The sequence below is a fragment of the Muscardinus avellanarius genome (genome assembly GCF_963383645.1).
Source record: "Muscardinus avellanarius genome assembly, chromosome: 12".
In the NCBI taxonomy this organism is placed as follows: Eukaryota; Metazoa; Chordata; class Mammalia; order Rodentia; family Gliridae; genus Muscardinus; species Muscardinus avellanarius.
The window spans coordinates 106,417,029-106,443,213 of NC_137798.1; the positions used below are offsets into that span (position 1 = coordinate 106,417,029).

Here is a 26,185-nt window from a genome sequence, read left to right on the forward strand (position 1 = left end):
CCACGAGAGACTTTATTTTCCTTGATGCAAAAGCAAAAGGTAATGATTTATGAAGGAGCCAGTGCACTGGGGCCGACTCGTATAGGAGTTCGGCCCCGAGCGACTGAAAGTGTGGATATTTATAGGGAAAAGACCACCAGTTAGGGGGGTTTGGGCCAAGTTACATGCGTTTACAAAATATTACAGAATCATTTGAAAAAGTACATTCTGTAGTCAGGTGTTAGATAAGATACCAGGTGTAGTCAGCAGGTCCCCGGCACAGGGCGCGCTGACCGGGTCAGTATAGATAAGATGCTAGGTACGTTCCTGGAACAGGGTGGGCTTATTGCATATTTTTCATTCTTTCGCTATGCTTCTTAAGCTGCAAGCTGCAGTAATATATACTTTTCTTTTTAACTATTAGCTGGCTGTTTTAACTATTAGCTGGCTCCTAGGGCTTGCGATTTTTCTTCTAAATGGAGCCTTTCAAAAGCTGCTATTTATTAAGGAGTTTCCTTATGGAGATCTTTGCATAGAGGTAGAATTGCAAGAGCATACGCTGTGCTGAGGGCTCCTTGGGTTCTACTTGGTTCTGAGTGCTGAGTGTGTATAGCACTTATTTAAAACAAAGTGGCCAGCCGGGCATGGCGGCACACACCTGTAATTCCAGTTCCTGGGAGGCTGAGATAGGAGGAGCACAAGTTCAAGGCCAGCCTTAGCAACTTAGGGAGGCCCTCAAGCAGCTTAGACCCCGTTTCAAAAAGAAAAAAAGAAGGGCCTGGGGGTGTAGCTATAACACCCCTGGTTCAGTCCCCAGTGCCACTAAAACAAAACAAACACTAGTGAAGTGGTGGCCATCTTGAAGGGTGCCTTTGCAGGTGTAGGGGCAGATGGGTGGAGGCAGGGACGAGGCACGTGAGCATCTCTTAGCGCCCTCGTTGCTGGGGTGAGCCGCAGCTTCTGCGACCCCAGTTTTACTACTATGAACTGTACATTTTCAGGAGATGAGTGTTGTTTAAAATGTTTTGATGCTGGGTGTGGTGGTGCCTACTTGTAAATCCAGTACTTTGGGAGACTGAGACAGGAGGATTGCAGGTTCGAGGACAGCCTCAGCAAATGGTGACTCTCATCAACCTAGTGAGACCCCCCCCCTTTTTTTTTCAGTACTAAGGATGGAACCCAGGGGCATAGTACCACTGAGCTAAACCCCTAGCCCTATTTTTTAGTCTTTTTTATTTTTGACACAGGGTCTCACTGAGTTGTGAAGGCCCTCGCTAAGTAGTTGAGGCTGTCTGTGAACCGTGATCCTCCAGTCTCCGCCTCCTGAATGCTGGGATTATAAGCATGTGCCACGACACCTGGCTACGAGACCTTATTTTGAAATAAAAAATAAAATAGGCCGCTGGGCATGGTTGTGCAGACCTGTGTTCGCTACATGTAGCCCATTTATTGGAAGTTTTGACAGGTGGCCAACGCGCTTGGCGCTACCTGTCATCTGGCGGTTGAGCAGACCCCAACATCTCCCCCTTTCTTTTTATGTATGAGGGTGAAATGCATGGTCCCTGTCTCAGGTTGCCCTCTTTTGAGGATCTTACCCGTCATCGGGTACTCATGCTTGATAGCCGCTCATAAGCCACCCAGCCCCTGTCTCAGGTGGTCCTCCTCTGAGGATCTCACCCGTCATTGGGTGCATGGGGGCAGAGGAGGGACGTTTATGGTCAGAACGCCAGTCATATTGGATCTCTACTTAACTGCCTATGAACTGAACTCATCTATTGAGGACACAGGGCCCAGGGTACAACAATCAGGAGAGATCTTGTCCACAGTGGGTTGTTTTGTAGATTTTGTCGGCGTTGTCTTTTTGGAATTATTTAATCTTGTCCTGGACTAAGCCCGATAAAAACAGCATTTTTCTTGTAAAAATAAGTATATGCCTCCCTTTTCGGCTGTTAATAAGTCTCATCCTTTCCGGTTTTGTAACACTACACCTGCAAGGGAGTCTAAAGGTGGCTTGTAAAATGGCTGGACAGCCTGTCCATCTACTGGGAGTACTGGGAAGGCACCCCCTCCACAATCACAAGGCCGCCCCATCCCTTTATTAAGGATCTCTCTTGCCTTGCCTGGGTCTCCAGATCCTTGTATACCATCCCTTATTTGTGCTAATAGGATTAGACTGATGAGGATTTTCGTCTCTCTTTTTGCAATTAAGAAGAGGGAGCTAATCTCAGGGATCTCTTTTCCCCTGGAATCACAATTATTAGTGCATGGCGGAAGATGTTTAATGTCCCTTGCTGGTGCCCACAGGGGTCTTTTTTCATTGGAGGGAAGACGCATCCAAATCCCCTTCCCGCCGTAATCAATGGGTCTGGCCCTCTCCATATGCCTGTGAGTGGGTTTTTCCATTTCACCAAGACAGATGCATATGTGATTGAGGATGACCAATGTTCCTGGAATGGTGAAAGTTCTGGGCTGTATTTAGAAAAATTTAATATTCTAAGCTGATCGTGTGGGGGTAATGAGTCCCCCTTTGTTTTTGTAATTCAATCTTTAAGGTAGGATTAAATCTTTCTATAATGGCCTGTCCTCTAGGATTATACAGAATGCCCATAGTATGGGAGATATTCTAGGTTTGGAGGAGAACAGCAAAGGCCTTGCCAACAAAACATGGTCTGTTACCCATTTTCATCTGGTCGGGCAATCCGAGGGTGGCAAAACACTGTAGCACATGACTAATAGCATGTTTGGTCTTTTCTCCCGCGTGGGCTGAGGCCCAGCATGTGTGGGAGTAGGTGTCGACTGATACAAAAATGGATTTTAACTTACCAAAGGGGGAATAATGAGTTACATCAATTTGCCAAAGATTGTTGGGGCGCAATCCTCGAGGGTTGCTGCCCGAGATTTGGGGGGGTATCTGAAGGAAGCGTTGGCAGGATCGGCAGGCACGCACAATCTTTTTTAAATCAGTTGCCGATGTCTGTGGGTATTTATGTTTCAATAAATTGACGTGAGTAAGTTGGTGGAATGTGGTGGCCTCTGTTACGGAGGGAATAGAGGAGGCTAATTTGTCTGCGGTTTGATTGCCTTTAGAGAGGAGGCCTGGTAGATTTTGGTGGCCTCGCAAATGTTGTACAAATATAGAATGTATTTGTTGTTTGAAAATTGTTTGTGTTTGAATCATTAGAGGGGTACTAGGATTGGAATCTAGTTTAAGATGGGCCTCCATCAATAAAGGTAACAGATTAGCCACATATTGGCTATCTGAAATAAATTGATGGGTTTATGAATGGCATTTAGCACTAATACTATTGTAAATAATTCCTTGAACTGGGGGGGCCTTCTATTGGATGGGATATTGTTTGAATCGGCTGTGGGTCTTGTCCGTTGACAAATGAAGGATATATAACCACGGCTGCCCCCATACGCCCCCCATCGGTAAACACCGTCAGGAAATTTGGATTAGGCTCTCGGATAAAGATTTTTGGGGGCCTCCACTCCAATCTAGTAAAAGAGCTCGTCCACTTATAGGGACCATAATGACAATCAGCGTTACCCCCAAATCCCTCTAATGCTATTACCACTCTTTTATTATTTTTTGTAACCAGGTGAAATCAGATAATCGGTAGGGGATAATTATATCTTGAGGGTCCATTCTAAAAAGCCGATTTGCTATGTGTCTTCCTTTAGTAATGCGATCTGCTACTTGATCAGTTATGGAATATACCCGGGGCGTTCCTCCTATGGCAAGATGAATCCAGTGAATGGGCTCTCCCATCTGGGCCAAAGAGCCAAGCACAGGGTGCTTCCCATGAAAGCACATAAAATCAAAGGCAGCGTGGGATTAAATCGCCTTAAGGATGCCTCATTAATTGACTTTTGTATTTTTGTTTTTTGGGTTATCCCAGCGATAGGGGCTTCAATAGGCCCTTTATCTAATTTCCTTTGCGCTGTCAAAGCGGCTGTCCGTACCTGGTCTTGGTAGGGGAGGGTAAGGCCGCCTGTTGGAGGCCAGTGGTGAACTGATCGCCCGTATCAGAGAGCATGCCATAATTCAGAGGTATAACAGGCTGAGCAGCTTGGTTTCGTTTACCCTGGATTTTACACTTTTCCTGAAAATACGCTGTCCACTTAAGAAAAAGAGTCCCAGGGAGCACAGCCTTAATGAGGTCTCTCCAGTCCCGCAGGACAGGCTCCTGGTGGGCTAATCTTTCTGTAAGGGTGTCTGCCCAAGGTGAGTTAGGCCTGTCCTCTGCCACAGCCTTTTTAAGTTTTTTTAGGTACCAGGCTGCAGGGCGGTTTTCTCCCGGGTTGACATTGACAGTTCCTCCGGCTCTCCCTTTATCCGCATATGGCGGCGGAGCCGAGGGTACAGAGAAGGGATTGGCCGGGGAAAGGGGCTGTGGGGAGCCCTTAGTGTCCCCAAAGGGATTGGAGGGATTGGGAGGTTTCTTAGGGGCTTCGGGACCAGAGGAGGGTGTATGCTCGGCGGCCCCTTTTTCCGCTGGCTTGGGGCCACGGTCAGCGAGGTTTTTCGGGGGTTTTGGGGGAAAACAACTTTTAAGAGCGGAGATGGTGGGGAAAACCCCCAGGGGGGGAATCTCCCCTTGCTCTGTCTGGGCTAGCCTAACTAGCCCCTGAACTCAATCCCAGGTATCCCAAACATAAAGATTACTTTCGGGGAGCCATGGGGCAGTTTTTAAAAGGTACCCCCAGGTCTGGGTGGCTTGGTTATCAGTGAGATTAAGTCCTCGGCTCTTGAGAAAGAGTAAAAGGGATTCTAGGACAGGGTCAGGTTTAGAACTGGACTTCCCCATAATTTATGGGGGGACACTCACCCGCGGACCGATTACCTGTCAGCGTTTCCTTCAGAGCAAGAAGCAGTGGAGCCTCACACGGGGCGCCAGACTGACAGGTCCAGCCCGTCAGCGATGGGGCTGAGCAGGATGATTGAACGCCGACGACCCCGACACAAAACCACATGGAGCCGGGAGACGTGTCAAGCAGGATCTCGTTTATTTCTCTCAGGCAACCCAATTTAAAGCAAAAAGGCAAGGGGGGATCTCCAACAGGAAACTATTCTAACCTATCAAACTAATGGTAGCAGGGGCAAGGAGACGCCCCCTTGCATCCGCTGGGTGCAATTTGTTTCAGGTCTGCTCATCGGAAGTTCCGGTGGTTGTACAGACCTGCGTTCGCAACATGTAGCCCATTCATCGGAAGTTTTGACAGGTGGCCAACGCGCTGTCATCTGGTGGTTGAGCAGACCCCAACAGGATGTGGTGGTACATGCCTATAATCCCAATACTTGGGAGGCTGAGACAGGAAGATTGCAGGCTCAAGACCAGTCTCAGTAACTTTACTCTCACTAATTTAGTGAGTCCCTGTTTCAAATAAAAAGGGCTGGAGGTAAAGCTCGGAGGTAGAATGCCTTTGGGTTCAGTCTCTAGTAAAACACACACACACACTGCATTGGATTTTATAATGTTGGACACATAGTAAAAGTCACTATTTAATAATCTTGTTCTAGGGGTTCGGTTAGCTCAGTGGTAGAGACTATACCTAGTCTTGTTGTAGAGTATTTTAACTTTTTAAAGATATTCTTATTTAACTTTAGAGTAAGAACAACTTATTAGTATAAACTAACTTATTGTAACATTTTTATTGATCTGTTCTGGTGGAAGGTAATTAGGCTTTTCCTAGTTAGTCTCGAATGGCTAGCCCTACGTGTCTCTTCGTGCTGATGCGAGGTGATTCTGCCGAGTGGTACTGAGCTCTTGTCTTTGCAGGCCGTGCTGGACGAGTGTCTAAAGGGTACTGTTACAGACTGATACACAGGGACTTCTGGGACAACTTCATCCCCGATCATGTTGTTCCTGAGATGTTGGTAATGCACCTGTGCTGCTGTCAAAGCTGAGTGTATATGGGTAGAGTTGTACTTGACAGTCATAGATTTGACTCAGGGGCCATGCTCTTCTTAGTCACGGTGCTGGTTTGCCATTCATAAGCACCAGGCTCCAGTGGGCCTCACCCCAGCTCCATTCGTAAGCACCAGGCTCCAGTGGGCCTCACCCCAGCTCCATTCGTGAGCACCAGGCTCCAGTGGGCCTCACCCCAGCTCCATTCGTGAGCACCAGGCTCCAGTGGGCCTCACCCCAGCTCCATTCGTGAGCACCAGGCTCCAGTGGGCCTCACCCCAGCTCCATTCGTGAGCACCAGGCTCCAGTGGGCCTCACCCCAGCTCCATTCGTGAGCACCAGGCTCCAGTGGGCCTCACCCCAGCTCCATTCGTGAGCACCAGGCTCCAGTGGGCCTCACCACAGCTCCATTCTTATGAGAGGGGTGTTTGCTGGCTCGGTAGTAGCACTGGGCCCGAATGCTGCTGTTTCTGTTTCCTTTTATAATGAATAATTATACACCAGCTGTCCCTAGTCTTTTCTTTCTCCTGTGTTTTGTCCTCCTCCTTCCTCTCTTCTCTGAGCTCTGCCTGTGAGCAGGGTCCTATGGTTCTCTTCTTGTCTTTACATCTAAGCTGCTCTCTTCCAGCGCTGCCCCTTGGGAAGCACGGTACTGAAGGTGAAGTTGCTCGGCATGGGCGAGCCCAGGGCCCTGCTGGCCACCGCCCTCTCCCCGCCCAGCCTGAACGACATCGAACGCACCATTCTTCTACTGAAGGAGGTAGGGCTGTCTGCAGCTTAGTGGTGGGGGGGAGGCTGAGATTTTTTCGTGAGTGTGTATGGAGTGGGAACCCCAAATTCATAATTTTTAAGATATTTTGGCTCTTGCAAATGCTCAGCATGTGCTTGAAAAAGCCTGTGGTGGTGACTGATGGGCCATTGCAGGTCCCAGGTCTGTTCCTTGGACCAGCTCTGAGGCCCTTGCTTGTTGAGTGCTTCTGCAGCGCTACCTCTCAGCCCTTGCTCTCCCTCCAGTTCTGCCTCCCGCCCTTAGCTGCCCCAGCCACACTGAAGTCCTGCTCCCGCTTTGGGCTCTGCCCTCCCATTCGCAGCCTGGCCTTGGTCCACAGTTTGCTGGGGCTGTGGGCATCTGCATCTGACCTTGGAGCTGGGGACGCTGCTGGAGTTTCACCCTTAGATAGATGCCTGTTTGTTGTTTTATAAAATACACTTTGTCGAGCTAAGGAAGTTTTTGTGATGGGCTGTGTGGTGTGGTTGTTGGACCCTTTTAGTATGGTGTGTGGCGTATTTGTTAAATTGTGAGCTAAGTAGACCTTTGTGGAAGCCCTTGAATGTTATCTCCCAGTATCATACTTTTTAAAAATAATAAAACAAAGTTTCAAGATTCCTTTTCATAGCGTCCAACTTCTATAAATTGAGTTAGATGTCTTTTGTAATTTTATTCACCAAAACTTGGGCTTTGTTTCCTGTTGTGCGCTCTCTGTCTTAACTGCGAGAAGGTGTGAATGAATCCGTGCTCGCTAGAACACTGATTTATCTTGTGAAGGTCGGGGCCCTTGCAGTTAGTGGGCAGAGAGAAGATGAGAGCCCTCACGATGGCGAGCTGACCTTCCTGGGGAGAGTGCTGGCCCAGCTCCCTGTCAGCCAGCAGCTGGGGAAGCTCATAGTGCTGGGACATGTGTTCGGGTGCCTGGACGAGTGCCTCATCATAGGTGAGTGAGGACGGCAGGTGCGGAGTCTGCGTGGCCCGCTGCCGGCTCATTCTCTGTTTCTTGTCTAGCGGCCGCGCTCTCGCTGAAGAACTTCTTTGCCATACCCTTCCGCCAGCACCTTGATGGATATAGGTACTGAGCATTCATATTGTGGGCTGTTACTTTGTCCTAATGGCACTGAGTGACACGTCAGTTGTCTGTCTGCAGGAACAAAGTGAACTTCTCTGGCAGCAGCAAGAGTGACTGCCTCGCACTTGTGGAGGCATTCAAGGTGAGCCCTGTGTACCACGTGGCCTTGCACTTGTGGAGGCGTTCAAGGTGAGCCCTGCGCCGCCGCCTGTGGACTACGCAGCCACGCAGCACACTGCCTGAAGAAGAGCTGGTGGGCTGGAGGTTAATTTCAGGAGGGCCATCTAAAGCATTACAGTGTGTTGGAACACTAGTAAATAATAATAATAATAATAGTAATAGTAATAATAATAATATTTAGGTAGTAAATTATTTTGAAACTGGATCGCTTGTTTTTAGACATGGCAGGCTTGCAGACAACGAGGAGAGCTACGGCACCCCAAGGTTGGTCGCCTTTCTTTTTTGTTTCTTCATGAACACCCTTGCGTGATCGGATGCCTTGAGGCGTGTGTCTCAGCGTGGTCACCGCTGTGGTCATGGGGGCTCGTAAGTGGCCAGTCCTTTTGAGAGGCCTTTGCTTCGTCTGCAGCTGGGGAGGGGCTGTCCAGGCTGCCCCTGGACAGAGTGGTGGAGCTGTTGCTCACCGCTCTGCCCTGCACTGCGCTGCAGAACCAAGAACCCTGCCACCTTGCTCTTTTCAGCTGTGTTGACATGGGCTTAAAAGGAATTTAACCGGGTCCCTTCCCTTCCCTTAGGTTTTTTCTTCTAAACTGATTAGGCATCAGAAGCCGTTGGTAGGTCTGTCTGGGTGTAGATTTGCTGTCCTGGGCCGGTCTCCACCAGCGAATGTGTGAGCTGTCCAAAAGCTTCCTTTTACCCTCTCAGTCTTCCCTGTTGGTGCAGTTTGCCAGGCGTCTTTCCCGAGCTGGTCAGCTTGTTTCTGCCTTAAATTTTTAGGACAGGTTTACGCCTGTGGTTGGGCCCTGTGTTTTCTGGCTTCCGTGTTAAGTTAGAAGCATTTAGCGAGGGTATTCCGTGGTCACTTGAGCACACTGGTGAGTGGCCTGGTGACTTACTCCCATTGTCGTGTGTGTGTGTGTGTGTGTGTGTGTGTGTGTGTGTGTGTGTGTGTATGTGTGTGTGTGTCTAAGGACAGAACCCAGGGGCATTCTACCTTCAAGATACATCCCCATTCCTGTGTTTTATTCTTTATTTTATTTTATTTTATTTTGGTGGTACTGGGGTTCCTGGAAACCCTTCTACCTCCGGGCTACACTCCCAGATCTATTTTTATATTTTTTTATTTGGAAACAGGGTCTCTTAAGCCAGCGCGGCTGGCTTCTAACCTGCGCGATCCTCCTGTCTCTGCCTCCCAAGCAAGGGGATTACAAGTGTGCGCCACCACACCTGGCTTATTCTTTATTTTGAAACAGGGTCTCACCTAGTTATAGAGGGCCTCACTAAGTAGCTGAGGCTAGCTGAGAACCCATGATCCTCCTGTCTCAGTCTCCCAAGTACTAGGAAGCCTGCCTGCCTGCCTTCTGCCTTCCTTCCTTCTTTCCTCCCCCTCCCCCTTCCCTCTGTCCATCCGTCCGTCCCTCCCTCCCTTCCTTTTTGTGGTACTGGGGATGGAACCCAGAGGCATCTTACCTCTGGGCTATACCCCAGCCTTGATTTTTTTTTTTTTTAGAAACATGATCTTGCTAGGTTGATAAGAGTCTTCCTGTTTGCTGACACTGTCCTCCAGCCTGGAATCCTCCTGCCTCAGTCTCCCAAGTACTAGGATTGACAGGCATGTGCCACCATGCTCAGCTTATCTAGGTTTTCTTTCTTTTTTCTTTTTTTTTTTGTGGGTTTGGAGATGGAACCCAGAGCCATTTGACCTCCGAGCTACACACCCTGCCCAATTTTTTATTCTTTATTTTGAAACAGGGTCTCACTGAGTTGCGAAGGCCATGATCCTCCGGTCTCAGCCTCCCAAATGCTGGGATTACAAGTGTGTGGCACCACGCCCGGCTTCATCTAGATTTTCAATGAGACATATGTTTATAGTGCCCCAATTAAACTAATATATTTCTTTACTGTTGAATATTATGCTTTTCTGTATTTAAAGGATGAACTTGACTGGGGACGGTTAAATTACATTCAAATCAAGAGAATTAGAGAGGTAAGTTTTAAGTTCTTTGACAGCATGGATACAGATAACACTGACTTTGCAGGAGGGGCTACTGCATACCTGCAGTGTACAGGTTGTCATGAATGTTCCAAAAGGTACATCCCCTCTCTGGTTCCCTGTAGCAGGAGGGCCTCAGCGTCCTTACCTTTAAACATGGTAGCAGCGAGGCTCCCTAGTAAGCACCCTTTCAGGTCAAGGAAATCCCCTCCTCTCGTATGTAGTTCAACCAGGAATGGATGATAATCTTATCAGATATTTTTTTCAGTATCTATCAAGCTAAGCCTGTGAGATTTCCACTGTTACCCAGTTGACATAATAAAATGCACTATGGGTTTTCTACTTTTGATCCAGTTTTGTGTTCTTGGAATAAACCTTGATTAATATATTTTATCTCAAAACCTTGCTGGATTCTTAATGCCAGTGTTTTTTCTAGTACGTTTGCAGATGTACTCATGACTGGCCTGGCCTGATATGCACGTGCACATGCCTGTTTGTGCATGCACACACACACACGTGTGCATGTGCGTGTGCACTCACGTGGTAGGATCAGACTTTGGTGTCAGGTTCACACCACCTTTATAGGGCAAGCATCTCCCTATTGCCAGCAACAGCTCTAGGTGGCCAGTTTCTGTTAAGTTGCCTTTTCAAGGGATATGTTTTAAAAAATAGTTGTATTTTCAATTTCCTTGAGAGTTATGGATCCTTTCTGGTTCCTAGCTCTTTTGGAGGTTTTTCTTTTTTTTTCCTGTACTGGGGATGGAACCTAGGGGTATTTTACCTCCAAGCTATACTCCCAGCCTATTTTTTACTCTTTCTTTTGAAACAGGGTCTCACTGAGTTGCAGAGGGCTTAAGTAGCTGAGGCTGTTGGAGAACTTCAATCCTCCTGTCTCAGCCTCCCAAATGCTGGGATTACAAGTGTACACCACCACGCCCGGCTTGAAGTAATTCTTTTTTTTTTTTTTTTTTTGTGTGTGTGTGTGTGTGTGCGCACAACTGGGGGTTAAATCCAGGGCTATTCTTCTGAGCTACACCTTACACCTCAAGCCCCCCCCCTTTTTTTTTGGTGGTACTGGGGGTGGAACCCAGAGGCTTTCTACCTCTGGGCTATACTTCCTGACCCATTTTATATTTTATTTGGAAACAGAGTCTCACTAAGTTGCTGAGAGCTTCACTAAGTAGCGGAGGCTGGCTTTGAACCTGCGTGATCCTCCTGTCTCAGCCTCCCAAGCACAAGCGTGCGCCACCACGCCTGGCTTTGAAGTAATTCTTGATGAATTACATTTTTATTAAAGAATTCATTTTATCTAGATCTTCATGTTTATTAGTGTGTAATTGTAGGCAATTTTCTCATTTAATTTTAAATTTGTGTTCAGTGGTAACAGCTTTTTCATTCGGAATATTGTGTGTTTGTGTATTTTCATTCTTTCTTGGCTATATTTGTGTGTTCAGGGACCCCAAGGCCACCTTCAGCATCAGGTATTTGCTGGAAGGACTCACGGAACCCAGAATACTGTCATATGCCTCTGTGGGGTCATTATGGACGGGGCAGATGGAGAGCAGGAAGGGCAGAGGCACCTGGGGAGGAGCCCAGGCGCCCAGGCGCAGATGCGCAGGTGCCCTCTCGGGGATCTTCAGACGTGCTTAGTTCTCCTGGAAGTGCTTCATGGTGACAGTATGCCAACCAGAGCTGCTTGTTCCCCTTGGTCTTGGTGCCTGGCATTCGTACTGAGGATGCACATATAGGCCTCAGGTGCCCGCTGGCTGACCTCGGCCCCTTAGTCTTCGGCTCTCCCAGAGGTCACGCTGATGTGTCCAGGCCCCACTGTGTAGCCATCCCAGCATAAAGGATCAGCGAGGTGGACGCTCCCTGAGCAGAGAGCCTCGTCAGGCAGGGCCTTCCCAGGGCTTTGCAGTGGCCTCCTAGAAGCTGGGCCAGGAACAGGCTTTGGCTTGTGCAAGGCATGGGGCAAGCATCGTCCTTTGTGGCAGTGAGCAAGGCGTTCCTGTCTTCCTAGAGAATCTGACTCTTGGTTTAAGTTGTTACTTTTACTGAGTAGGTTTTTTGGTGAAGGAAAGATGAAAGATTCTAATGTCATTTTTTATTATTGTTTTATTATTATTATTATTATTATTTTTTGGTGGTACTGGGGTTCCTGGAAGCCCTTCTACCTCCAGGCTACACTCCCAGACCTATTTTTAGATTTTTTTTTATTTGGAAACAGGGTCCCCTAAGCCAGCGCGCGTGGCTGGCTTGGAACCTGCGCGATCCTCCTGTCTCCGCCTCCCAAGCGCGGGGATGACAAGCGTGCGCCACCATGCCCGGCCTCTAACGTCATTTTTTTTTATGGTGGTGGAGATTGATCTCAGGAGCATTCTTCCTCCAAGATGCACCCCCCAGCCATTTTTTTTTTTTTTTTGAAACAGTGTCTCACTAAGTTGCCGAGAGCCTTGCTAAATTGCTTGAACTTGTGATCCTTCTGTCTTCAGTCTCCCAAGTATTGGAATTTTAGGCTTGTGCCACTACACCTGGCTTCATTTTGCCTTTTTTTCCTATTAATTAGTTCTCTTATGTCTCTTGGTTTACTTTTTTAAGTTTCCTGAGATGAGTATTCAGTTTGTTAATATTTTCAATTAAAAGCATTTAAGCCAGGCATGGTGGCACATGCTTGTAATCCCAGCATTTGGGAGGCTGAGACAGGAGAATCTGGGTTTGCGGTCAGCCTCAGCTACTTAGTGAGGTCCTTTGCAACTCAGTGAGACCCTGTTCCAAAATAAAGAATGAAAAATAGGGCTGGGGGAGTAGCTCAGAGGTAGAATGCCCCTGGGTTCCATTCCCAATACCACAAAAATAAGTAAATAAATAAATAAATAAATGCATCTACAGCTGTAATTTTATTGTGAACACAGTTTTAGCTGCATCTCATTGTTTCTGCCTATAATTTCTTATAGGCAGAAACAATGTGTAGTGTTTCTGTGTTTCAGATTTTTTTTTTTTTTTTTTTTTTTTTTTTGGTACTGGGGATTGAATCTGGGGACATTGTACTTCTGAGCTACATTCCCAGCACCATTTTTTAATTCTTTATTTTGAAACAGTGTCTCACCTAGTTGCAGAGGGCCTCACTAAGTAGCTGAGACTGACTATGAATCTTGATCCTCCTGTCTCAGCCTCCCAAGTACTGGGATTACAAGTGTGCATGCTTGGCTTTTGTTTTTTATTTTGAAACAGTGTCTCACTAAATTGTGGAGGGCCTGGCTAAGTAGCTGAGGCTGGCCGTGAGCCTACAATCCTCCTGTTTTAGCCTCCTAAGTACTGGGATTACAGGCATGTACCACCATGCCCAGCTGACTCAGAGTTCTTTAGAAGAGATTTTGATAGTTTCCAGGTAAAAATAAATGCTTATAAATATGTTTATTTTATTTTATTATTTTTATTTTATTTTATTTTATTTTATTTTTGGTGGTACTGGGGGTGGAACCCAGGGGCTTTTCTACCTCTGGGCTATATACATATACTCCCAGACCTCTTTTGTACTTTATTTGGAAACAGGGTCTCACTAAGTTGCTGAGATCCTCACTAAGAAGCTGAGGCTGGCTTTGAACCTGTGCGATCCTCCTGTCTCTGCCTCCTAAGTGCTGGGATTACAAGTGTGCGCCACCATGCCCAGTTTTTTTTTTTACTGCATGTTAGATAAAGTGATGGGAAGTTTTAAATTGATTTTCAGGTAGATACAGTATATGTGATTACAGCCTTATAGGAGATTTCAGTAGTAGAAATACATAGTGTGACATCTGAGTGTCACCCCTCCTTCCCATGGCCCTGGGTTTCTCTTCCTTCCTCGGCAACAGTGGTTTGAAATTTTTCTCTGCTTTCTCCTTTTCTTTTTCTTCCCCTTCCTCCCTTCCTCCCTCCCTTCCTCTTTTCTGATTGGATCCAGGACTTTGGGCATTCTGAACATACACTTTACCACTAAGTTGCATCCCCAACCCCCTTAAGTGGTTTTTCTTAGTTATGTTCACACTTGTTATTGCGTATTTTTCCTTTTTATAATTTATTGGGATAATTTTGAGGTGACTTTTTTATTTGGTGGTACTGGGGTTCCTTGAAACCCTTCTACCTCCGGGCTACATTCCCACACCTTATTTTATATTTTTATTTGGAAACAGGGTCTCTTAAGCCAGCGAGGCTGGCTTCGAACCAGCGCGATCCTCCTGTCTCCGCCTCCCAAGTGTGGGGATTACAAGCGTGCCCACCATGCCCGGCGTGAGGTGACTTTTAATTTATGGTATTCAATTATTCACCAAGGTATTCACCTTGGTTCATAGGTGTTTGGAGTTGTGTGTTTCCATGTGTAGACACTTAAAGTTTGCATTTTGTGCAAGAAGGATTTTGTTACAATTGCATTTTTTTATTTGAATGAATCTTGTTTCCATCGGTCCCTTACCTTGTCTCTAATCACAGATATAGAGCATGTCAGGGCACAGGTTGAGGAAGGGTTTGGAGGACGTCGGCGTGTGGAGGTCATCCGCCCAGGAGGTGCAGTCCTGTGCGTGTTCTGGTTTGCATAGCTGTCCATGCATAGTCTGAGGTCCAGAGGCGCAGTCATCTTCCTGGCTCCTCTGTCAGTGTTGTGCCGAGCATTTTCTTGTCCCACACTTGTTCATCTTTAGTGAGATGCCTCTTGTCCTGTTGTGACGTGTGGATAGTGTCTCCACTGTGCACTTATTTTCTACCTCTGACTAGTGTATGTACATTGAGTCTTCAGATTTCAGTGTATTTTTCTTAGGTGGCTGAATTGTATGAAGAACTGAAGACTAGGATCTCAAAGTTCAACATGTATGTGGATCCTCGGCGGCCCATCTTAGACCAAGAATACCCATATAAACAGCGGTTCATCCTCCAGGTGGGCCCTTCTGGGATTCTTTTTTTTTTTTTTTTTTTTTTTTTGTTAGTACTGGGGGTGGAACCCAGGGGCTTTTTTTTTTTTTTTAACCTTCAGGCTATACTCCCAGACCTATTTTATACTTTATTTGGAGACAGGGTCTTACTAAGTTAATGAGAGCCTCACTAAGTAGGTGAGGCTGGCTTCGAACCTGTGTGATCCTCCTGTTTCAGCCTCCCAAGCACTGGGATTACAAGCGTGCACCGCCATACTCGGCCCTCCTGGGATTCTTTCCCAATTCTTTCTGCTCACTCAGTCTGTGGTTGAGAAGGTACTTCCTTCTGCCATCAGATACAAGCCATGCCTCCCTCATGAGAGATTTTAGGGCTACCACATTCATACCATGCTTGGGAACCAGGAACCAGTCCAGCCTTCCTTGTCTGTACCCTCCCTGGCATTGCACTGATGATCCAGTCCGCCTGCCTGCCTGCCTGCCTTCCTTTTTTTGTGGTACTGGGGATGGAACCCAGGGGCATTACACCTTTGAGCTACACCCCCAGCCCTATTTTTTCTTTATTTTGAAACAGGGTCTCACTGAGTTGCAAAGGGCCTCGCTAAGTAGCTGAGGATGTCCACAAACCGTGATCCTCCCGTCTCAGCTTCCCGAATGCTGGGATTACCATTGTGCGCCACTACGTCTGGCTTCTGCTTGGCATGGCATGTTTCTGTGGTGCTGGCTGACCACTGAATCAGGGGAGGTCTTGTTACAGCTCTTGGAAGGCCGAGGTGCCCTTAATAGTGCTTGGCACCTGCAGCCGATCTCTTTTCATATGCTCAGCAGACACTAGCTTTCATGGCTGTGAGTCCTGATGACCAGTGGTAGGGTGGCACTGTCCCCTCTGGGGTTTTGCAGGGAAGTGCATCGTGGGTGAAGAGTGCTGGTTGGCCAGTGCAGATGACATTGGCTTTCAGATAGGGCCTTTTAAAAAGCTGAGTGTGCTGGGAATGCAGATGTTTTCTGGATATCTCCTGTAGGGCCAGGAGAGAGACTTCTAGGATGTGAAGAAGAGACTCTACAGAGTGAGTGCCTTGTAGAAGGGAATAGCACACTAGCTATGGTGGTGCACGCCTGTAATCCCAGTTCATGGGAGGCTGAGATGAGGATTGCAGGTGTGAGGCCATGGTAGCTTAGAGAGACCCTGTTTCAAAGTTAAAAATAGAGTTTGTGGGGTAGCTCAGGTGAGTAGAATCCCTCTGGGTTCAGTCCAGAATAGCCACCCCCAAACCAAAAGAAGTAAATATCAGATGTGAGCCTGCTGTCCTGGACCAGGCATCCTGAGTAGTTTAAGCTGCACTGCAGGGGTGGGTCTGGGTTAGGGTGGGTAGAGAAAGCTGCCAAGCCTCTGGCTCTGTGTGCGATGGGTGTGTCCTTGCTGGGCTCCCTGCTGCTCCCATGTATTCTGAGCAGTGCTTTAGTTCTTGTGAAGAGAGGGTTGTGTAGCATGTCTGTTACAGGGAGATAACCAGGGGAGTGACTTGCTCAGTGGGAGGAAGGTCCTGTTTGTATGCAAATGATGGCCATCTATTACATGTCAGATGTCCTAGCATGCTGGGGGGAGATTAAAGTGGTGAGAATAACTGATAAAAATGATTCTGCCTCCTTATAAAGATGAACTTTTCTTCCAGGTCGTATTGGCAGGTGCTTTTTATCCAAATTACTTTACTTTTGGACAGCCAGACGAGGAGATGGCGGTGAGGGAGCTGGCTGGCAAAGACCCAAAGACAACCATTGTGGTAGGTGCAGAGGACGAGACGCAGCCCCAGGGCGCGCGCTGCTTGCTGGCTCCAGGTAGAGTGGCCTGTGAGTGTGGCCAGGACCAGCCTCGTGTTTCTCGAGCTGTTTCAGTTCTCGTGAGCATGCTGGGACTCTCGCCAAAGTGATGTTCGGCTGGCTGCCCTGCAGACCCTCTGCCCTCCCTCAGCTCTCCCTCTGACAGACCTGGCTTTACGAAAGGGTCTTAGGGACTTACGTCTCATGAGCTGTTTTGAAGGACATAAGGCACGTTTTTTTAGTAAACTTCAGAATATTGTTTTCTTTAACAGCTTTATCTTATACAACATAACATGTTATTGGTTAACAGCTTAATGCTGTGGTTTAAACCAGCAGTTTCCTGACCTCGATGCCCAGTAGAACTGCTTGAGAGTGTTTATTTATTTACTTTTAAATCCAGATTCGAGAGCCCTTCAAATGTGAACCAGTCGGTATGGCCTAGAAATCAGCACTGAAATAACACCTATTTTGGATCAGTCAGCCACAGGCCCTGACCATTGCATCAGCAGTGTCCAGAGGTTTCCAAATGCATTTGGGTCATCACCCCCTTTTCAGAAAAAAATAACTTAGTGTCCCCCCGGAAATCCCTGCATTCTTTAGCTAGTCAACAGAGATGCAATGACAGTTTTGCCTTTCCTGCATCTGTTTTGCTCCTGCACACCCCAGCGGTGGTGTCACCTACTATGGGAACCTGTGGTTTGTGCCTTCAGCTGCAGTGAAGGGTTTGAGAACTGGACTCTCAGGTTCTCTGGCTGGCGTAAGCCTGAGCCTGGGGCCGGGGAGAGAAGCACGCGGTGGTTAGTCCTGTCACAGCTCGCCTCCCTCTGCGGATGCTCCTCTATTCCTGCTGTTGCCGAGGACGCAGACTCTCAAGGGAAGGGCCCTGATCCCAGAGTGCTCCGAGTGCGGGCCCGTGATTCAGTGAAGGCGTCACTTCCATCGACGTGTGCATACGTGAGAATTCCAGTGCCAGTCTCGGTGCCCTCTGGGGAAGGGGGAGGAGGAATGGTGAGGCCCGCCAAGTGCCGTGCGTGTATCGCTCTCACCACGATGTACATTATGGCGTGACACTGTAATGTTCCAGTAAAGTACCCGAAGAATGCTGATGGAGTCTGTCCACGGTGGAGAAAGCGTGCACTGAGGCTGCGGAGTCACGCCCGCGCAGCTCAAAGCCGTGCGCACCGTGACCGGCCGCGCCACGCTCAGCCCCGCCTGCTGTGTTGTGTCTTACAGCTGAAGCACATCCCCCCCTACGGGTTCCTCTACTACAAACAGCTGCAGTCTCTCTTCAGACAGTGCGGGCAGGTCAGATCCATCGTATTCGACGGTGCGAAGTAAGCAGAATGCTTTGTGATCAAGTTCTCGTGTTGTCAGTGTTGCAGACGCCACTTCCTTAGGACTGCGTGCCCAGATGGGTCTTTTGGAGGCACCACAGCGAGCGCTGGAAATGTAGCCTTGGTTTATTTTGTTTTTCAGCAGTAAGATTTACTGGCTTTTCCAGATGTGAGTGACTAGGTCCGAAGGGGAACGTTTGTGTCTGCGCCAGGACAGCGGCTGAGCGGGCGTGTCTGCGGCGGCGGCGGTAGTGCCCTGTCCTAGGCTCTCAAGGCCCGTGGCTAGTACGCATCTTGTAGGCCCAAGGGTGCCTCTAAACAGAGCTTTCCTGCTCAGTCATGTAAAGCATGTCTGTCCTAGTGACTTTCGAAGACAGACATTGCAGGAGCTCATTTTATTTGGCCTATTTCATTAGCAGGTCAGGAACGAATTGTGGGTTGGAGTGTCATTAGGGATTTCTGTGTTCAACAGGAAATACTTATGGCCAAGAAGACCATTACTTTTTTTTTTGAGGTACCAGGGAGGGAACCAAGGGGCATTGTACCCCACTTCTGAGGTGCACCCAGCCCTATTTTTTAGTCTCTTTATTTTTGAAACATGATCTCACTGAGTTGGGAAGGACCTTGCTAACTAGCTGAGGCTTTCTGTGAACCATGGTCCTCTGGTTTCCACCTCCTGAATGCTGGAATTACAAGCATGCGCCACCATGCCTGGGTGGCCATTTACAGATTTAAGTTGACTTTTAATTTTTTTTGTGTGTGTGGTTCTGGGGTTCCTGGAAACCCTTATACCTCCAGGCTACACTCCCAGACCTATTTTATTTTTGGAAACAGGCTCTCTTAAGCCAGCACGGCTGGCTTTGAACCTGAGTCTCTGCCTCCCAAGCGGGTGTGTGTGTGTGTGTGTGTGTGTGTGTGTGTGTGTGTGTGTGGTTTACAAGTGTGTGCCACCATGCCCAGCTTTATTTATTTATTTATTTATTTATTTATTTATTTATTTATTTATTTATTTTGTGTGGTACTAGGGGTGCAACCCAGGGGCTTTCTACCTCCAGGCTATACTCCCAGACCCATTTTATATTACTTGGAAGCAGGGTCTCACTAAGTTGCTGAGAGCCTCATTAAGTAGCTGAGGCTGGCTTTGAACCTGTGTGATCCTCCTGTCTCAGCCTCCCAAGCACTGGGATTATAAGCATGTACCACCACACCCAGCTGACTTTTAATTTTTAAAGCTATTAATGATTTTTTTCAGTGTTCTCTTTTTTTTTTTTTTTTTTTTTGGTGGTACTGGGGATGGAACCCATAGGCCTTCTACCTCCAGGCTACACTCCCAGACCTTTTTTATATTTTTTATTTGGAAACAGGGTCTCTTAAGCCAGCTGAGGCTGGCTTCGAATCTGCGCGATCCTCCCATCTCAGCCTCCCAAGCGCAGGGATTACAAGCGTGCGCCACCACACTTGGCTCTCTCAGTGTTTTAAGATTCTTAATTTGACAAAGCTTTGAAAATCTAGGAAGTAAGAACAATTTTACTTTTTCTTTGATTAGTGTCCACTTGAATTGAACGTATTGAGTCCATTTTAATTTGACTTAATTGCCCCCAACATTTTAAATTCCATTTCTGTGATTAATACATTGATTTTTGTTGGTAGGCCTGTGAATGCTCTCTGTGGTGGTTTTGTAACCCTAATAAGCAAAACCTTCCTGAAGTACACTTAGTAATCTTATAGATGTAATGAGTTAAACTTAGGGTGTCTTACACATTTTCCGAAATGTAATAAACTACAAACAGTCGAGTACTTGGTCATACCTACAAAATAAATGATTGAAATGAGCCCCAGCCCCCGCGCCCACTGACCTGGGAAGCGCAGCTGCCGGGTGGAGGCGGGTTGGCCTCCCGCGGGCGCTGTAGCAGATAGCCACATCTGGCTCACTGGCTTTCCTCCTAGGTGGAGTCTGCCCCACAGTCTTCCTGTCTGGGACCTCCGTATAAGTATTTAATGACAGTATGCCACGTGCTTTATTATTTTTGGCTTTTTAGTCACAATAGAAACGGTGTGCCAATATTTATGAGAGCAACAGCACTCTTTCTGGTTATGTTTGTACCAGTTCTAAGGAATCAAATGTTAAAGGCAACGCGAGATAAAATAGTAATCAAAGAATACGGAATGTGCTTTTGGGTGGTACAGCGGGCCAGCTGTGTGCAGAACCCATGTGATGTGTGGAGGGTGTACAGGCCCTAGTATGCTAGACACGGAGTCCCCACGGATGCTTCTCACTTAGTGGTGGGGAGGTGAAGTTGGCTCCACACTGGCCACCTGCTGTGGAATGTCATGGAGCAATGTCAGAGGAGAGTCTGCCTGGGCCCACAAAGGGAGCCGTGCTGTTCACTCGGTGGAGCGGCGAGAGCTGCACGGTGTCAAGAGGGTCTGGCGGGGTGTGGGGGTTAGCGTCCTGCGAGATTAGATGGCCACGTGGAGACTCCCTTGTGCTCCACTCTGCCCTGTGTTCTGTGGGCTGCAGCCAGGCTGTGCAGAGGCAGAACGTTACGGGAGAGGAAGCCAGCCTGGAGCGCTTACAGGAGTCCAGAGCAGAGAAGGTGCTGCCAGTCTGGTGCCACTTGGCACGAGGAGGAGGCAGCAGGTGGGCAGGAGCCCTTGGGTTTGGCAGTCGATCGCCTTGAAGGACGAGAGAGAGAGAGCTGAGGAGGGCCAGGTGTCGGCAGGAGCTGGGGAACGGAGCAGGCTGGGAGGGGCAGTGCACAGACTCTCCCGGGACACATCTGGCTGCAAGTACTCCTGAAAGAGCAGAGGCAGGGAAATGTGGTCTAGAGCTGAAGAGACATTACGTCTAAGGAGAGACTTAGCCCTCCAGGGAGGGGTGATGGAAGCAGCTGTGCAGCTCGGGCAGTGGGTAGAAGGAGAGTGCACTATTACCTGAAGCCCGATCACTGGGGTGCTGGAGGGGAGGAGTGGGAGGGGATGTGCTGGTGTGTGGAGGAGAGGTCCAGGAGGCGGGAAGAGTGGAGGGCATTACAGGCACGGGGCTGCCACAGGTTAGGAGTCTAAGGCGTGGGCCCCTTGACACCCAAAGCGACACATTCCCCAGACAGCTCATGGCAGTGGGGCGGAGGGGGTCAGAAAGCTTTGTGCACAGCTGGGTGACATTTGCTCTGGGGCTTTGTGGCATTCATACACATACAGTGTGAGCTTGTAGCTTTTTGTCTTAATGTCAAGGAATGTCTGGCATCCCTTCCTTGATCCGTGCTTGGTTCTCATCCCTCCGGAGAAAGGAGTAGACGAGCGCCCTGACCATTTGGGGTGATGAGGGTGGGCACTCATCAGCATCGCTGGTAATGAATTTGGTTGCTTTGGAGGGAGGCAGTCAAGTTCAGGAGCATGGGTCATCTGTGAGGGTTTCTGGGTTTTATAATAATTTAAATAAGAACCTGCCATTCTGTTCTAACCATGAAAAGTAAGGTTTCTTGGCTCAAACTTCCACGTGCAGTTAATACCCACTCTGCATCATATTGTATGAGACTCATACCTGGTTCCAGGTTAATGACCTGTCCGTGTAGCTTTTATTTCCCCTACTGGATATTTTTTCTCTGAATTAGTACTTTTTATTGATTAGAGTGAAGAGTGACTGGCATTGCGAGAAAGGTATAGTGAGAATTTCTGCGGAATCTTGAGAGAAATTAACATGTGGTCCTTTTTTATCAAGTGCCTCATAAACTAATTTTAATTTGTATTTGTGGAGCAGAGCCTTTGTGGAGTTTTCACGGAACCCGACAGAGAGGTTTACAACCCTTCCTGCGGTGTATATGGCCGTCAAGATGGCCCAGCTGAAGGTGCCCCTGGAGCTCAGCGTTCACGCTGCAGAGGAGATTGAAGGGAAGGTGCAGGGAGGACCGGTGTCCAAGCTCAGGAGCACGAGGTATCTAGAAGACCGGCCTGCCCCGCCGGCCGCTGTCCTCACGGGCTTCTCAACCGGCTCTGCTCGCTGCTAGCTTTTGCTCGCGCTGCAGGCCCTGGTGTTGTGTTTCAGCACCCGCCTTTGAAGCCTGCTTTCATCGCCAGCTTGTGCGTGCGTGCGTGGGCACAGCTCCACCTCTCTGAGCCTCGGTGTTCATCACCAGGCTGAACTCTGGGACCCCGGCCCCAAGAGGCTGCTGAGAGGGCCGAGCGAAGTCAGTCATAGAATTTTCAACTTAGAGTAGCAGTCACATCTAATGTTAGTTTTTCTTCTTTCTTCTTGAAATTACGCATTTTCTTTTGAAATTCTCTTCTTAAGCAAAGTGGGGTTTTCTTTGTTTTGGAGGGTGTGGCGGGGTACATAGTGGAGATGCAATTGGAAAGGGCTGGTTGCTTGTAGGTACACGCGGCCAACTGGTACTGTTCCCTCCACCCCTGTGCAGTCTGGTTGGCTCAGGGGAGAGTGCTTGCCACTTGGCAGAAGCCTTGAATCCTGGATCTTCTTTCCCCTGAACACAGTTCAAACATACTTTGATTTGTTGTCTTTCCTTTTTGTGGTACTGGGGATTGAACTCAGGGGCATTCTACCTCTGAGCTACACCCCTAGCCCTTTTTATTTTATATTTTGAAGCAAGATCCTACTACATTGCTAGTAAAGTTTTGCTAAGTTACTGAGGCTGGCCTCAAACTTGTGATACTTCTGTTTCGACCTCCCAAGTACTGGGATTATAGGTGTGTTCCACCACACCCAGCTTCAAGCACCCTTTAGTGTTTGTAACAGATTCTTTGCCCCTTTGCCTGCATTCTTACCTCCACATGGGCAGAAAGACTGAAATCAATTCTTATTTATAGTCTTTGTAATCCTAGGAGGAACTTGGTGGGCATCTGAGGGTTGGTGAAGGAAAGAAAGAGCGTTCCATCTGGCTTCTAAGCATTCGGGAGTGTGGCAGGCTTGGTTCTCAATACCCAGAAGACCAGCCTGCTTGTCGGTTGGACTTTACTGACATGTGTACCTACATGCTGAGTGATTCTGAGGAATCATTCATTGCTGAAAGAGAAATTGGATTAGGTCTTTCATAATTTTTCCATTTTAGAACAAAATATTAGGAAAGGAACAATTTATGCTTTGCAGATTTGTTTTCATATCCCAGAACTTTACTGTTTACTGTCTTATTTCTCTAGGTGTTACATAATATTCTTTGGTCTTACATTGTACAGTGGTGTGTGTGTGTTTTCTTTTTTGTGTGTGTGTGTAGTAATGAGGGTGGAACCCAGGGGCTCTTCTATCTCCGGGCTATACTCCCAGACCTATTTTATATTTTATTAGAAACAGGGTCTCAATTGCTGAGAGCCTCACTAAGTAGCTGAGGCTGGCTTCGAACCTGTGTGATCCTCCTGTCTCAGCCTCCCAAGCGCTGGGATTACAAGTGTGCGCCGCCATGCCCGGCAGTGTGTGTGTTTTAACACAACATTAGGTCAAGTGTGGTTTTGTAGTTTTCTGAAGTCAAAACCACTCCTGAAATTACAAGGTAGGAAGCATTACAGGTTCTAGATTTAGAGTTTATACCCTTGGAAGCAGATATTCTAGCTGATCATGCTGGTGCATGCCTGTGTATACTCTTAGTATTTGGGAGGCTGAAACAGGATCACAGGTTCGAGGACAGCCTCAAACATAGCTGGCAAAACCGTTTCAAAATGAAAAACATTAAAATGGCTGGGTTGTAGCTTAGAGGTAGAATGCACCTGGGTTCATCCTCAGTATCGCCAAATGAATTAAAAAAGTAGATATTTCAGAAGAGTACTGGCTTTTAGAATGTATTCTTAAAGCTGGGTATAGTGGCACATACTTGTAATCCCAGAGTTTGGGAAGCTGAGACAGGAGGATCCTGGTTCACGGACGGCCCCAGCTACTTAAGCCTTTTGCAACTCAGAGACACCCTGTTTAAAAATAAAGAATAAAAAATCAGGCTGAGGGTGTATCTCAGAGGTAGAATGCCCCTGGGTTCCATTCCCAAACCCGCAAAAAAGAAAAAAGAAAAAAAAAAAAAAGAAGTATATTTGGAGGACAACACAGGCTATTCAGGAAGCCACAATAGTTCCCTTCAGGCCAGCGGCTTAGAAGAGGAAAGGTGGGGCGGCCGGTCTCAGCCCCTGGCCGCTTGGCCTTGTTTCTCTGGGAAGTCGCTCTCCTCATGGCTCTCCAGAGCAGAGAGCGAGCTGTAGAAAGGAGCTGGGCCTGGCTTTCCCCTTCAAGGGCATGCCCAGTGACCTCCTGTGCTAAGTCCGCCACAGCAGGGCCACGGTCGGGCCACCAAGCTTTCAACGAATGACCCTTTGAGGGACTCTAAGATCTAAACTCTAGCACTGGCTTAGGGATTTTATTAAAATGTTGTCTTGTAAAAATATTAGAGTAGGTCAAGTGACAACCTCATATGTAAACATGGTGTTTTTGTGGGGAGGGAGGAATACTTGATTTGTATTGTCCTTTTATAAAACTTGTGTTTTGTAGGGTAAATGTGGACTTCCAGAAGCAGACCTTAGATCCTATGCAAGTCTCATTCAACACACTGGACAAGTCCCAGACAGTTGCCGGCCTCCTCCTAACCATCGATGTCACTGAGGTGAGAATGGTGTATCCCCACACCTGAGACTGTCCTGTGTGCACATTCCTAAGCTTATCCACGTGGCCTGCACCCTAATGTGTAGGAATGTGCCTGAGCTAGCAGTTTGTTCTTGTTAAATTAGAATGTGGCTAAGGTGGAAAAGGAAGCACATATTTTTTTTTATTTTTTGGTGGTACTGGGGTTCCTGGGAGCCCTTCTAACTCCGGGCTATACTCCCAGACCTATTTTTTATATTTATATTTGGAAACAGGGTCTCTTAAGCCAGCACGGCTGGCTTCGAACCTGCGTGATCCTCCTGTCTCTGCCTCCCAAGTGTGGGGATTACAAGCGTGCGCCACCATGCCCGGCACACATATTTATTTTAGAATCAAAGTTACATTTTAAAATATCAAGTACTAGCTGGGCGTGGTGGCACATGCTTGTAATCCTAGTGCTTGGGAGGCTGAGACAGGAGGATCACACAGGTTCAAAGCCAGCCTCAACTATTTAGTGAGGCTCTCAGCATCTTAGACCCTGTTTCCAAATAAAGTAGAAAATAGGTCTGGGAGTGTAGCCCAGAGGTAGAAAAGCCCCTGGGTTCCACCCCCAGTACCACAAAAAAAAAAAAAAAAAGAAAGAAAAGAAAAGAAAAGAAAAAATATATCAAGTACATTTAAAATACTAAACTAAAATATTTAGGAAATACATGTCAAAAATATAGTTGGCATATTGATATGTGCCTGTGTAGTTGAGCTTCTGTCAACAAAACTAGCACTGACACCATTATTATTGGGGTGTGGTTTTACTTCTTTGAAATAACATTTCAGTAAGAATACTTGTATGTTTTCTGATAAATCTGCAGCTACACCTCACTGGGGATTCCATGCAGAGATGGGTTCCAGCCAGACTGGAGCGCGGATGTCTGTGGGCCCTCGTGGCCTGTGAGCTGCTCAGCAGCACCTTTTTTTTTTTTTTTTTGGTGGTACTAAGGATGGAACCCAAGGTCCTTCTACCTCCGGGCCTCACTCCCAGACCTATTTTCTATTTTTTATTTGGAAACAGGGTCTTTTAAGCCAGCTAAGGCTGGCTTGGAACCTGTCACAACTTCCCAGGTGGGGGTTACAAGCGTGTGCCACCACGCCCAGCTTTTAGCAGTGCCCTTTTGATGGAACATTCACTCTTTTCTTTCTTTCTTTCTTTCTTTCTTTCTTTCTTTCTTTCTTTCTTTCTCTCTCTCTCTCTCTCTCTCTCTCTTTTTTCCCTTTCTTTCTCTTTCTTTCTTTCTTTCTTTCTTTCTTTCTTTCTTTCTTTCTTTCTTTCTTTCTTTCTTTCTTTCTTTCTTTCTTTCTTTCTTTCTTTCTTCTGTACTGGGGATGAAGCCCAGAGGAATTCTACCTCCAAGCTTCACCCCCAGCCCTATTTTATTTTTTATTTTGAAACAGGGTCTCACTAAGTTGCAGAGGGCCCCACAAATTGCTGAAGCTGTCCACAAATCTGCAATCCTCTTGTCTCAGCCTCCCAAGTACTGGGATTAAAGTATGTGCCACTATGCCCGGCTGAAAACCCACTTCTCTATGCCAGGCCCCACCTGCCACCGCCCAGCCAGCGGACTGTGCGTTCACGCCACACCAGGCCCTCACCAGCCTGGAGGGCAC

General features: G+C 47.6%; 1 protein-coding gene across 2 annotated transcripts in view; it reads left to right on the top strand.

Annotated features, from left to right (window-relative positions):
* The window catches only part of TDRD9 (tudor domain containing 9), a gene marked incomplete at both ends in the record, with an annotated part of 111,785 nt that overhangs the window by 59,886 nt on the left and 25,714 nt on the right, over positions 1-26,185 (top strand). For both annotated transcript variants that reach the window (XM_080707823.1, XM_080707824.1), the window contains 12 exons: positions 5,763-5,860; positions 6,520-6,651; positions 7,438-7,603; positions 7,672-7,735; positions 7,811-7,874; positions 8,132-8,176; positions 9,846-9,899; positions 14,695-14,811; positions 16,477-16,584; positions 17,855-17,955; positions 21,716-21,889; positions 24,437-24,548. In XM_080707823.1, coding sequence (XP_080563949.1) covers positions 5,763-5,860; positions 6,520-6,651; positions 7,438-7,603; positions 7,672-7,735; positions 7,811-7,874; positions 8,132-8,176; positions 9,846-9,899; positions 14,695-14,811; positions 16,477-16,584; positions 17,855-17,955; positions 21,716-21,889; positions 24,437-24,548 — 1,235 coding nt within the window. The remainder of the gene's footprint in view (positions 1-5,762; positions 5,861-6,519; positions 6,652-7,437; positions 7,604-7,671; positions 7,736-7,810; positions 7,875-8,131; positions 8,177-9,845; positions 9,900-14,694; positions 14,812-16,476; positions 16,585-17,854; positions 17,956-21,715; positions 21,890-24,436; positions 24,549-26,185) is intronic.